This window comes from Sphaerodactylus townsendi, linkage group LG04 (assembly GCF_021028975.2).
Source record: "Sphaerodactylus townsendi isolate TG3544 linkage group LG04, MPM_Stown_v2.3, whole genome shotgun sequence".
NCBI classification, from domain to species: Eukaryota; Metazoa; Chordata; class Lepidosauria; order Squamata; family Sphaerodactylidae; genus Sphaerodactylus; species Sphaerodactylus townsendi.
In genome coordinates, this window is record NC_059428.1 from 147,994,630 (window position 1) to 148,006,402 (window position 11,773).

Here is an 11,773-nt window from a genome sequence, read left to right on the forward strand (position 1 = left end):
ATTATGTGGTGCAGAGTCAGGCCTGATTAGCTGCATTCCCAAGGTCATAAATTGCTAGTCCCGAGTAGAAAACTCGGCCCATAACTAACAGGCTGATAATGAATTGTGTTTACTGATGAGGGAATCCTGCTGTGCAAATCCCAACTAATGATTCACCCACACAATTGCTTCTGAAGGAATACTGAAATCTATTATCAAGCGCCCTCAACAAGCTTTACAAACTCAGCAAGGAAATTTTTCTACTCCTTCTCATCACAGATCCTAAGAAATCCTGGAAGGTCACAATTTTTGTAGCGTGGTCATTCTTTTTTTTAAAAAAAAAATGCGGTATACTAGGTAAGAGTAGTGGACTCGAATCTGGAGAGCCGGGTTTGATTCCTCACTCCTCCATATGAGCAGCGGACTTTAATCTGGAGAACTGGGTTTGATTCCTCACTTCTCCACATGATCAGAGGACTCTAATATGGTGAACCGGGTTAGATTCGCAGCTCTCTTCGAACTCTCTCAGCCCCACCTGCCTCAAGGTGTCTGTTGCAGGGCGGGAAGGCAATTGTAAGATGCTTTGAGAAAAGCTGGGTACAACCCGCCCCCCCTCTTTTGTTCCAAACGCTTCTGGAGTATTTTGCATTTCAAGAGCGTGGTACATCATCTGGAAATACATCTGCACATTGAGAGCATAAACTCAGCAATCTCTGGTTCCCAAATGGCAACCTATAAATGCTCCCAGAAGAGCCCAAGGCTCATTCCGCACATGCAGAATAATGCACTTTCAAACTGCTTTCAGTGCTCTTGGAAGCTGTGCGGAATAGCAAAATCCACTTGCAAACGGTTGTGAAAGTGGTTTGAAAAGGCATTATTTTGCGTGTGCGGAAGGGGCCCAAGAAATTGGGGCGCTTTCAGACTTGCTGAATAATGCGCTTTAAATCCACTTTGCAGCTGGATTTTAACCACTGGGAAGACATCATCGCCTTGCTGCCTGGGCAGAGGTTGGTTTGTTTTAGTAGCCTCAAAATATGGATGGATTTATCCTCCATGAGTTTGTTTATTTCCCAGTTAGGCTTCCTCTCCCGCCACCTGCTCCCCCGGGAGTCCCCTGGAGGAAGGATGTTGGGAACGCCACCAAACAAATCCGGCTTAAAAGGAGAGTCGAAGCGGCGGAACCAGAAGGCGCGGCTCCGGTTTGCCGGAGGGACACGTTCGCGTGTCGGACCCGCAGAGATCCACTTCCGGTTTCTCGCGCTCCCCACCGGCCACGATGGGGATCCTGGAGAAGATCGCGGAGATCGAGAAAGAGATCGCCCGGACCCAGAAGAACAAGGGTACGGGGCGGCGGGGCGGCTGCTCTCCCTGTCCCCTTCCCCCGCTGGGCTTCCGGAGCTGGACGGGCGCAGGCAGAAGCTCGGCAGGTGCAGCTTTGCCCCGAGCTTTATCTGCTGAACTTCTGCCTGGGGGAGCTACAGCAGCAGCCCCGAGCAAGCTGCCCGGGTGGGGGGCTGGAGCAGGAGGGGGGGAAAGCACCTGGCAGCGGGGGCAGGTAGGTCTCCTCGGGAGCAGGTTGCCTCTTCTGTTCTCTCGTGGAGTCTTTTGGGGAGGGAGGACCTGTAGGAGAGGTGGAGGTTCAACAGGTGCTACAAAAATGAGAAGGGGAGGACGTTTTTGGGAAGGAAATGGATTTAAATCCCATACTGGGTGAGGCAATTGTGTGCTTCGGCTGTGCTTATTATTATATACATGTATTTATTATATACTTTTATTGTACACATTTATTTATTATTAGCGTATGAAAGGTAGAGGTTCATAACTCCTGACCCTCTAAGGCACAGGTGTCAAACTCGCGGCCCTCCAGATGTTATGGACTACAGTTCCCATCATCCCCTCCCAGCATGATGGAAACTGCAGTCCACAACATCTGGAGGGCCGCGAGTTTGACACCTATGCTCTAAGGTGACGTCGCATCACGATGTTTACTAGCCCACGTCAGTTTCACGGGGTGGTTCGCCATTGCTGCCTCCATAAGCGCCGTTGTATTTCAAACTCTCCCTTCCAGTTATTTTAGCTACTTTCTTATAGACTCTCAGTTTTAGCTTCTGTTCACTCTTAGATATACAAGTTCAGATATGGGAGACATTGGCAGGAAACAGAAACTCCTGGTTTCAATAGGGTAGGGATAAGGGTGGGCCTGTTAAACTAGTGGGGTATGAGTTTGGGAGAGGAGGTAACCCAGCTCAGGCTATTTTAAACACTATATTTTATTATTTGTTACTCTTTTTTCAAGGAGCTGAGACCAATCGGTCTGCCGTTCCTCCGTTTTGTCCTCCCAGCTTTGTTTAGGTTGTGCAATGGCCAGTCCAAGGTTCCCTAGCAAGTTCAATGGGGATTTGAATCCAAGCCCCTCGAATTCTTCTCCTGCATTTCGACTGTTGCCCCAAGCTGTCATTTTTATGCCCATGGGATGTCTTCCGTTCCTCTCCAGCTACTGAATACCACCTGGGCCTGCTGAAGGCGAAACTGGCCAAATACAGAGCTCAGCTCTTGGAACCTTCGAAATCGGCGGCAGCGAAAGGCGAAGGGTTCGATGTGATGAAATCTGGGGATGCCCGGGTGGCACTGATTGGGTTTCCTTCTGTGGGTAAGGTCAGTGACAGAACAAATATCAAGATTTGCTGTCTGGGTCTGTTGTGGTTTTTTTCCTTATTAAAAGGGCGGCTCAGAATCGAAGGGAGGAAGCACACGGAGCCAAAGGAAACATCACAGAATCGTAGAGTTGGAAGAGCCCCCAAGGGTGCTATAAACACTTCTTGTTTCCCTTTCAGTCCACCTTCCTGAGTTTAATGACCTCCACCGCCAGCGAAGCAGCTTCCTACGAGTTCACCACGTTGACCTGCATCCCGGGAGTCATAGAGGTTTGTGCCATTCTTTTCTCCTTCAGGGTGGGGGACTTTCCGGAGAAAATGGCGCTTCTGGGAGCTCTCTGCCGCTCATTACTGAAAGGAGTGATTGCTGAGCGGTTGCTGAGCGGTTGCTGGCATCAGGACAGATGGGTTCTGGTCCTAGCCACTCTAACAATTTCTGGAGACTTTAATTTGACAGGCTAACTGGTTTGAGTCTTTCTCTCTTTTTTTTGAGCCACCAGCTCTGATACAATCCAGGATCAGTAACGCCTGTGCCAGCCATTTGGTTTTTAGAAGCCGCCTTTCTGCTCCTTCACCCCTCCATTCTTTAGACTTTTACTTTTTCTGAATCTCTCTTTTTTTAGGGCTTTTTGTATTTTTCCTTTATTTTCTAGTCCTGCATCATGATATTTTAACGCCCTGGAGGATTACCAAAGAGTTTTCAAAGAAATAACCAGAAAAGAAGCTTTTTCTCATTGGATTGGGCTCGTACTGTGTGTAGACGTTAGCATACCAAAATGATTACGACTATTATAAAAATGTAAAGTATCATTTAATTCCAAGCGCAGCTGGTATGTGTATAAAGGCAGGAGAGTCTTTCTTTAACAACAGTTACTAATATTGGCAAGCAATTCTCAATCAGGGTATAAGACTGTAGAAAAGATTTGTGACTACCGTGTTTCCCCGAATATAAGACAGTGTCTTATATATATTTTTGCTCCCAAAGATGCGCTATGTCTTATTTTCAGGGGATGTCTTATTTTTCTGTGTTCTGTTCGTCGGGCATGCTTCCAAACAAAAACTTTGCTATGTCTTACTTTCGGGGGATGCCTTATATTTCGCACTTCAGCTAAACCTCTACTATGTCTTATTTTTCGGGGATGTCTTATATTAGGGGAAACAGGTTATTATTACTTTTTAAAAATTCCTTCATTATTATTGATAGTGCAGCACCGTTTTGTGTGCTTGTATATCACTATTCTCTGTCCTGTGTTTTTCTCTCTCTTTTCCTGTTGCGATGTTGTTATGCTTTGTAGAAAAATTATATTGTTTTTTAATCCTTCAGTGTGGGGAGGGATTTGCCCCAGGTGGACCCTGGATAAAACTTAGAGGAGGAGGAGCTGCGGGCTGCTTATGTTTTAATACCTTTGACATTTCTTTACACCAAGAAGACCTTCCCTTTCACTGGCACTCTGAACTTGCTAAATGCTTAAATGAATTGGACTTGAAATTTTTGTTCATATATTGACATCCTGCCGTTTCTTACTGTTTCAGGTGACTTAATGAAAGACATTTTCTCTTTAAAACCAAACATAAAATCGCCTGGGGTCTTAAAGCAGCTTAGGCAGGAAAATACGACAAGAGGCATTTAAACAACAATAAATGCGACTCCACACAATTATTATTTTTTTCCAGTATAAAGGAGCTAACATTCAGCTTCTCGACCTGCCGGGGATCATCGAAGGAGCTGCGCAAGGTTGTTGTCTTCTCTTTTTCATTTAGCGCTGTGTTGATATTCCTAAGTCTAGGCCCATGGTGGCGAACCTTTGGCACTCCAGATGTTATGGACTACAATGCCCATCAGTCCCTGCCAGCATGGCCAATTGGCCATGGGCTGATGGGAATTGTAGTCCATAACATCGGATGGGAATTGTAGTCCATAACATCTGGAGTGCCAAAGGTTCGCCACCACTGATGGGAATTGTAGTCTGATGGGAATTGTAGTCCATAACTGATGGGAATTGTAGTCCATAACATCTGATGGGAATTGTAGTCCATAACTGATGGGAATTGTAGTCTGATGGGAATGATGGGAATTGTAGTCCTGATGGGCTGATGGGAATTGTAGTCCATAACATCTGGAGTGCCAAAGGTTCGCCACCACTGGACTCTAGGCAGTTTTTAAGTACAAGTAAATATTTTCTTCACATGCTTCCTGGTAGCCTCTGTCCCTTTTCATTCAACCTTTCTGCTGGTTATTCTAATTCAGGAATCTGCCTATTTAGGGTAATACTTGTTCTAATCCCACCCACCCCTTAATTTTTGAAGAGGAAGAAGAGTTTGGATTTATATCTCACCTTTCTCTCCCATAAGGAGACTCAAGGTGGCTTACAAGCTCCTTTCCCCTCCTCTCCCCACAACAGACACCTTGTGAGGCAGGTGGGGCTGAGAGAGGTCAGAGAGAACTGTGACTAGCCCAAGGTCACCCAGCAGGAATGTAGGAGTGCGGAAACACATCTGGGTCACCAGATAAGCCTCCGCCACGCAGGTGGAGAAGTGGGGAATCAAACCCGGTTCTCCAGATTAGAATCCACCTGCTCTTAACCACTACACCACATCTCATAGCTAAGTGAATACCTTGCCCACCAAAATTCATGCCGTCCAGAGTGGAAACTAGTCCCTACTTGTGTGGATTTATTATATTCTGCATGTGCGGAAGGGACCCTAGGCTGCTCGCAAGGAAGACGTTGTTATTCACAGCTTCTGGAAAGCCTCCACGGCTTTCTTGCTTCTGGTTCTCATGCTGTCGGCACCCATCACCCCCTACGCCACCTTTTTCTTCTGCAGGAAAAGGTCGTGGGCGCCAAGTGATTGCCGTGGCCCGGACAGCGGATGTTGTCATCATGATGCTGGAGGCCACAAAGGGGGAAGTGCAGAGGTAGGGCATCTCCATGAACTGGCCGGTGGGGAAAATCGTAAAGAGTTTGCCCATTCTGTGGACCCAGAGGTTGACTGTCTGTTGGGTACGGCTGGGTTTGTCAGGAACTGCAGAAAGAAATGGCTGATAAGAACCCCTTCTGAGCACCCAGGAGCTTGAAAATTATTATTATTATTATTATTATTAATTCGATTTGATAAACCGCCCTACCCCCGAAGGGCTCATTACGAGCACACGAGAGCCTGGGCTTCCATGGCAGAAGAGAGGGTTTGGATCTAGGTCTCCCAGATCCTAGCATAGCACCCTGACCGCTACACCAGGGTGGCTTGTGGGAGTGGGGCGGTGACGGGTTCAGATCCCCGTTTTCTTTTGATTTTTGTCCTTGTGACCCTGTTCCGTTTTTATCCATTTGCCTTTGCATCCTGCAGAGCCCTGTTAGAAAAGGAGTTGGAATCGGTGGGCATCAGGCTGAACAAATATAAGCCCAACATCTACTTCAAGGTGAGGAGCCAACGGGGACCTGGCAAGGACACCCTGCTGTTGATTTATGGCGCAGGGGCGCTCGCAGGGATTCTCCCGGGCTGCCTTCCCTTGGAGAGCGCGTGGCTTTTCTTCGTCCTCTGCTTTTGAGCGAGTGCCCAAAGAACGGGCTGGGCTGAAGGGTCTGCTGGTTCAAAAATGGGCAGAGGAGAGAAGGTTAAGGGGGGGTCTTAGCAGACCACAAACTGAAAATGCATCTAGCAAGGAACATCTTTCCCTGCAGGAGTGTTTGGCTGTGAGACCACCCTTTCTGTGGTCTGCTTTCCAAACTGGATTCAAACGTGGCTGGGGGGGGGGGGGGGCTGCTGTCAAATAACCGGGGTCGTCCTTGAGACTTAGTTCGCCCGCACTGAACACCCGTTTACTGCTACAGAGGCATTCTCTTTTAACTAAGCCTGTTTTCTGTTTCTGTTTTCCAGCCCAAGAAGGGAGGGGGCATCTCCTTCAATTCGACGGTGATGCTAACCCAGTGCTCTGAGAAATTGGTACAACTAATTCTCCACGAATACAGTATCCTTTTCGGCCTGCCTTCTGCAGGTTCTCCTTTGAGCTGGCTGTTTCGCCCGCAAACAGCTGTCACTTCTGGGCAGCAAGCAGCAGCATGGTACAGTGGTTAGAGCATCAGACCAGCTCCAGGGAAGGCATGAACGGTGTGGGTGTGTCCGTATGAGATAGGGAAAGCAAAGCCACCCCAAAATTGTTGAAAATGTACCAAGGAAAATGCCCAATCTTAAAAATGTCAATGCGCCATTCAGCGCCTCGTAGTCCATCTGAGGCAGGGGTTCCGAATGGACGTGAAAGCGTAGAACCTTAACTCCACCCTCTTCGAGAAATCTTCAATGCCGAGGTCCTGTTCAGAGAAGATTGCTCGCCCGATGAGTTCATTGACGTGATTGTTGGCAACCGGGTCTATATGCCCTGTCTTTATGTGAGTATTCGCTACCCCTCCCAATTTAGTACCATCTGCAAATTTGATTGACAGGCCCTCGGTTTCATTATCCACGTCATTGATAAAAATATTGAAAACATGTAATTGACATGTTTAATGACATGTCAATTGCAATTGACATGTCCAGTAATTGACATGCTGCGGCGAAGAATCACCGCAGCAGGGGGGAAAGTGCCCGCCCTTGAGGAGGTTGGATTCTCAACTTCAAAAGGGGAGAAAATCCTCTGTTGCACGCTGTGCGAATATTCCTCCCCTCGGTTGCAGGTTTACAACAAAATTGACCAGATCTCAATGGAGGAAGTGGATCGCCTGGCTCGGAAACCCCACAGCGTCGTCATTAGGTAAACAGAGCTTCCAGACACTGCGTCCTTTGCTGGCGTGTGGTTTGGCGGAGGTGGTCTTTGCATCATGTGCTGCAGAGTGCTTCTTTGGGCTGGCATCTTCAGAACGGTCGCATCTGGTGTGGTGGTTAAGAGCAGGTGCACTCTAATCTGGAGAACCGGGTTTGATTCCCCGCTCAGCCACTTGAGCAGTGGAGGCTTATCTGGGGAACCAGATTAGCTTGTGCACTCCAACACATGTCAGCTGGGTGACCTTGGGCTACTCACGGTTCTTTAGAGCTCTCTCAGCCCCACCTACCTCACAGCAGTAGGAGGTTAAGAGCTTGTGTATCTAATCTGGAGGAACCGGGTTTGATTCCCCGCTCTGCTGCCTGAGCTGTGGAGGCTTATCTGGGGAATTCAGATTAGCCTGTACACTCCCACACACACCAGCTGGGTGACCTTGGGCTTGTCACAGCTTCTCGTAGCTCACAGGGTGTTTGTTGTGGTGGGGCAGGAAGGGAAAGGAGATTGTAGGTCCCTTTGAGTCTCCTTACAGGAGAGAAAGGGGGGATATAACTCCAAACTCTTCTTCCTCTTCTTCTCACTTTCAGTTGTGGCATGAAACTGAACTTGGACTACCTGCTGGAGATGCTTTGGGAATACCTGGCTCTCACCTGCATCTACACTAAGAAGCGAGGCCGTAAGGAGCAAGTTTGGGAAGGGGATGCTGATTAAAAAGCAAGACTGAAATTAATTCCAGAGAGGAATAGCGGGGTCGGGCTACAGTGGAGCAGTTAGATTCAGATCCAGGAGAACCTTAAGAGATTCTTGGGGGGAAAACCCACAACCCCGACTGAAAAGAGAAAGATCAGAACAAAACACTTGCAAAAAAAGAGAACAATCTATCTGATCAAAATCCGCACGATTGACCCAAAGAGAAAAACGTGAAATGTTTAGGGAACTTTAAACGGACATGTATTAAATGTTGAAGCAAATATAACGACGATCCCCAACAACATAGGTGTGTGAACTGATGCAGTTTAATGATATTCGCTGCAGATTTTGATCAGATAGATTTGTTCTTTTTTTGCTAGAAAAACCCAGAACCCCAAAAATCTAGCTTCTCTCTAAGGCAGTGGTTCTCAACCTTCCTAATGCCGCAACCCTTTAATACAGTTCCTCATGTTGTGGTGACCCCCAACCCTAACATTTATCCATGTTACAGATGGAGAACACTGATGCAGAGAGTCTTAGGCGACCCCTGTGAAAGGGCCGTTCGACCCCCAAAGGGGTCCCGACCCATAGGTTGAGAACCACTGCTCTTAAGTGATTCCCCCCCTACACACCGCAAATGTCTATCACTGGCCCTGTTGACGTGAATAACTTCCCCCTGTCAACTTCCAGAGAGACCAGACTTCTGTGATGCCATAATTCTGCGGAAAGGTGCCTCCGTTGAGCACGTTGTAAGTACTGAGCGTCAGAATTGCAAGGGTGCCCCCTTCCCGATCATGTCAGCTGGATGGCAGCATCCACTTCTCCCAGGCCCAAGTCATCCCTGACGGGCGTTCCTCCGCCTTAAACCCATTTGGAGGGTGGTTCTGCCTTTCCGGAGGATGCTGGCCTCGTTAAATGGGCCTTGGGGTAGGACAGTGGTGGCGAACCTTTGGCACTCCAGATGTTATGGACTACAATTCCCATCAGTCCCTGCCAGCATGGCCAAGTGGCAGAGCTGATGGGAATTGTAGTCCATAACATCTGGAGTGCCAAAGGTTTGCCACCACGGGGGTAGGAAAATGTTCTATCTCCACGGAGACAAAGGGTTCAGCGTACAAATGCTGGTTTGCTTTTAAGTGGTGAGAGGAAAGGGCAGACGAGGGATGCATGTAAGAACTCTCAGCTGTGTCTTTTCTGAGACACTCCAGCCTCCCTGAAGCAGAGGGAAACAAGCCGCAAGCTTTCAGGGACTCGAGCGCTCTCCTTTCCGAGGCTGAAAGATGAATTTATTACCCCCCAGGGCACTATGTTTGCATATGTCTCAAAAAATCAGGCAGCTGATGAATTCTCTCGCTGCAGAGTTCAGGGTCGGGGCTTGTGTAGTCTGTCACGCTTCGGAATGCCAGCCTGCTGGAAGCAAACTTGACTCAGGGGAGCTGTGAACAGCTGTGTTTCTTTTTTGCAGTGCCATCGGATTCACCGGACTTTAGCCAGTCAGTTCAAATACGCTTTGGTTTGGGTAAGTGGAGGGTTGCTGTTTGTTGTGTTCTAAGCCCTTTGCAACACGGGAAGGAAAAGGGGCAGGCTGGGAAAAGATCTCTACAGTGGCGTAGTGGTTAAGAGCAGGTGCACTCTAATCTGGAGGAACCGGGTTTGATTCCCCGCTCTGCTGCCTGAGCTGTGGAGGCTTATCTGGGAAATTCAGATTAGCCTGTGCACTCCAACACATACCAGCTGGGTGACCTTGGGCTAGTCAAAGCTCTACAGAGCTCTCAGCCCCACCTACCTCACAGGGTGGTTGTTGTGAGGGGGGAAGGGAAAAGAGTTTGTCAGCCCCTTTGGGTCTCCTACAGGAGAGAAAGGGGGGGATATAAATCCAGCTCTTCTTCATCTTCCTGAGACATCATAGATTGCAATCCAAATACGAGGGTTAATGATCTGACTCAGGGGTCTGCAAACTGCGGCTCTCCAGATGTTCATGGACTACAATTCCCATCAGCCCAATTGGCCATGCTGGCAGGGGATGATCAGAATTGTAGTTCATGAACATCTGGAGAGCCGCAGGTTGCAGACCCCTGATCTGACTTGATCCAGGGCAGCCACGTGTGTCGACGCCCCTTAAAAAAACGGCCTTGCTGAACTCCTCTTTTGCCTGTCCAGGGCACCAGTACCAAGTACAGCCCCCAGCGAGTCGGACTCGGCCACATGATGGAACACGAAGACGTGATCCAGATAGTCAAGAAGTAGCCCCCCACTGATCCGCTGATGCCTCGGCCTGCCCCAACATGACGGTGGCTTGTGTGAAACCCGAAAAACGAGGCAGGGGTACCTGGGCCTTTCCTGCCACTTCTGTGAAGCGTGCCTGGGGGTCGGAAGAGACCATAGAAACGGTGGCGGCCGGAACGCGGATTCCCGTCTGAGAATCTCTGCTGCAGCTCGCTCCTGGGTGCCTTTAAAACTCTCTAACAGGAGGTCTTTTTTTTTAATCAGCTACCCAGTCGCAGGTAGCCCAAAGAATTTGCCTTGGATTTGGGAATTGGCGAAAGGGGATCAAGTCTCTCCTTTCGACCCTGTCTACCCCCAGTTTGAACAAACAGCTCCTCATTTTCTTCCCGTGTTAGAAACGGATACTTCTGTATTCCCCTGACTTGACAAGCAAGCACATGCTCAAAATCATTTGCGTGAAAACCGGAGGACTCTGGAACAGCCACGGAGCCACTGGTGGAGGTTCCTTTCCTCCACCTACTCTTTCGGTAACTTCTCTTAGGGGTTTGGCTAGGGAAATGAGGCTTGTTTTGGAAAACAGCAATTGAGTCCCGACCCTCTCTTCAACCGGCTGTTCTGCCTCGATTCTAGAACTTTACCGCCGGACCCTTCAAAAACCACGCGCCTGTCGATTAAAATAAAAATTGATTTCTGCTTTCTCTAGCGTCGTGGTTACTGAGCCGGAGCTCCCGAAGCCTTTTGGGCCTGTGGACCCCAGTGGCGTTTTGAGAGGGATTGGGAGGTCGCCCCCACTCCAAAGTGACTGGCGCTGGATTTGGAGCCGAACTAAAATGGCTTTTGTGGGAGGCGGAGCAAAACACAATATTTCCCTCCCCGCTTTGCAGCCCTGGGAAACCCTTTCATTCGAACGAGGCTGTACTCATTGTCTGGGAAACTTAGTGGGCACCATATTGGGAACCTTGTGCCAAGCTGTGAATTTCTGTTTATCGAACGGTGGCATGACATTGGTGGCACTTGTCCTACCCCTTCCTTCCCCAGGCAAGAATTCATTTCTCTCTCAAGCGATTTATTTGTAAGAGGATAATAGAATCATAGAGTTGGAAGAGACCCCAAGAAAGGCCATCAGGTCCAACCCCCTGCCCTGCAGGAACACATAATCAAAGCACTCTTGTCAGATGGCCACCCAGCCTCTGTTTCAAAACCTCCAAAGAAGGAGACTCCACCACTCTCCAAGGCAGTGAATTCCACTGTCCTGGAACAGCCCTGACTGTCCGGACCTGGTGTTTAGGTGGAATTTTTTTCCCCTCACATTGAACCCTTTACTCCTGGTCCTAAGAACATAAGAACTAGCCTGCTGGATCAGACCAGAGACCATCTAGTCCAGCACTCTGCTATTTGCAGTGGCCCACCAGGTGCCTTTGGGAGCTCACAGGCAGGAGGTGAAAGGAATGGCCTGCGGCTGCTGCTGCTG

At 48.8% G+C, this 11,773-nt stretch overlaps 1 protein-coding gene across 2 annotated transcripts; it reads left to right on the forward strand.

Moving 5' to 3' along the window:
- The first annotated feature begins 1,181 nt into the window (after positions 1–1,181).
- Positions 1,182–11,000, forward strand: DRG2 (developmentally regulated GTP binding protein 2). Of its 2 annotated transcripts, XM_048495311.1 has the most exons (13): positions 1,182–1,319; positions 2,474–2,634; positions 2,814–2,903; positions 4,308–4,368; positions 5,460–5,550; positions 5,979–6,051; positions 6,510–6,600; positions 6,921–7,018; positions 7,304–7,380; positions 7,974–8,062; positions 8,767–8,825; positions 9,542–9,595; positions 10,237–11,000. In XM_048495311.1, exons 1-13 carry the CDS (start codon positions 1,256–1,258, stop codon positions 10,321–10,323), a joined length of 1,095 nt encoding a protein of 364 aa, XP_048351268.1. In that variant the 5' UTR covers positions 1,182–1,255; the 3' UTR covers positions 10,324–11,000. The 2 variants fall into 2 exon arrangements, with proteins under 2 accessions (XP_048351268.1, XP_048351269.1); XM_048495312.1 differs by lacking the exon at positions 8,767–8,825.
- The last annotated feature ends 773 nt before the right edge of the window (positions 11,001–11,773 follow it).

Coding starts and splice junctions, on each gene's coding strand:
- DRG2 (XM_048495311.1), top strand. CDS start 1,256: ATGGGGATCCTGGAGAAGATCGCGGAGATCGAGAAAGAGATCGCCCGG. Junction 7,381..7,973: donor CCCCACAGCGTCGTCATTAG/GTAAACAGAGCT, acceptor TCTCACTTTCAG/TTGTGGCATGAAACTGAACT. Junction 9,596..10,236: donor TCAAATACGCTTTGGTTTGG/GTAAGTGGAGGG, acceptor TTGCCTGTCCAG/GGCACCAGTACCAAGTACAG.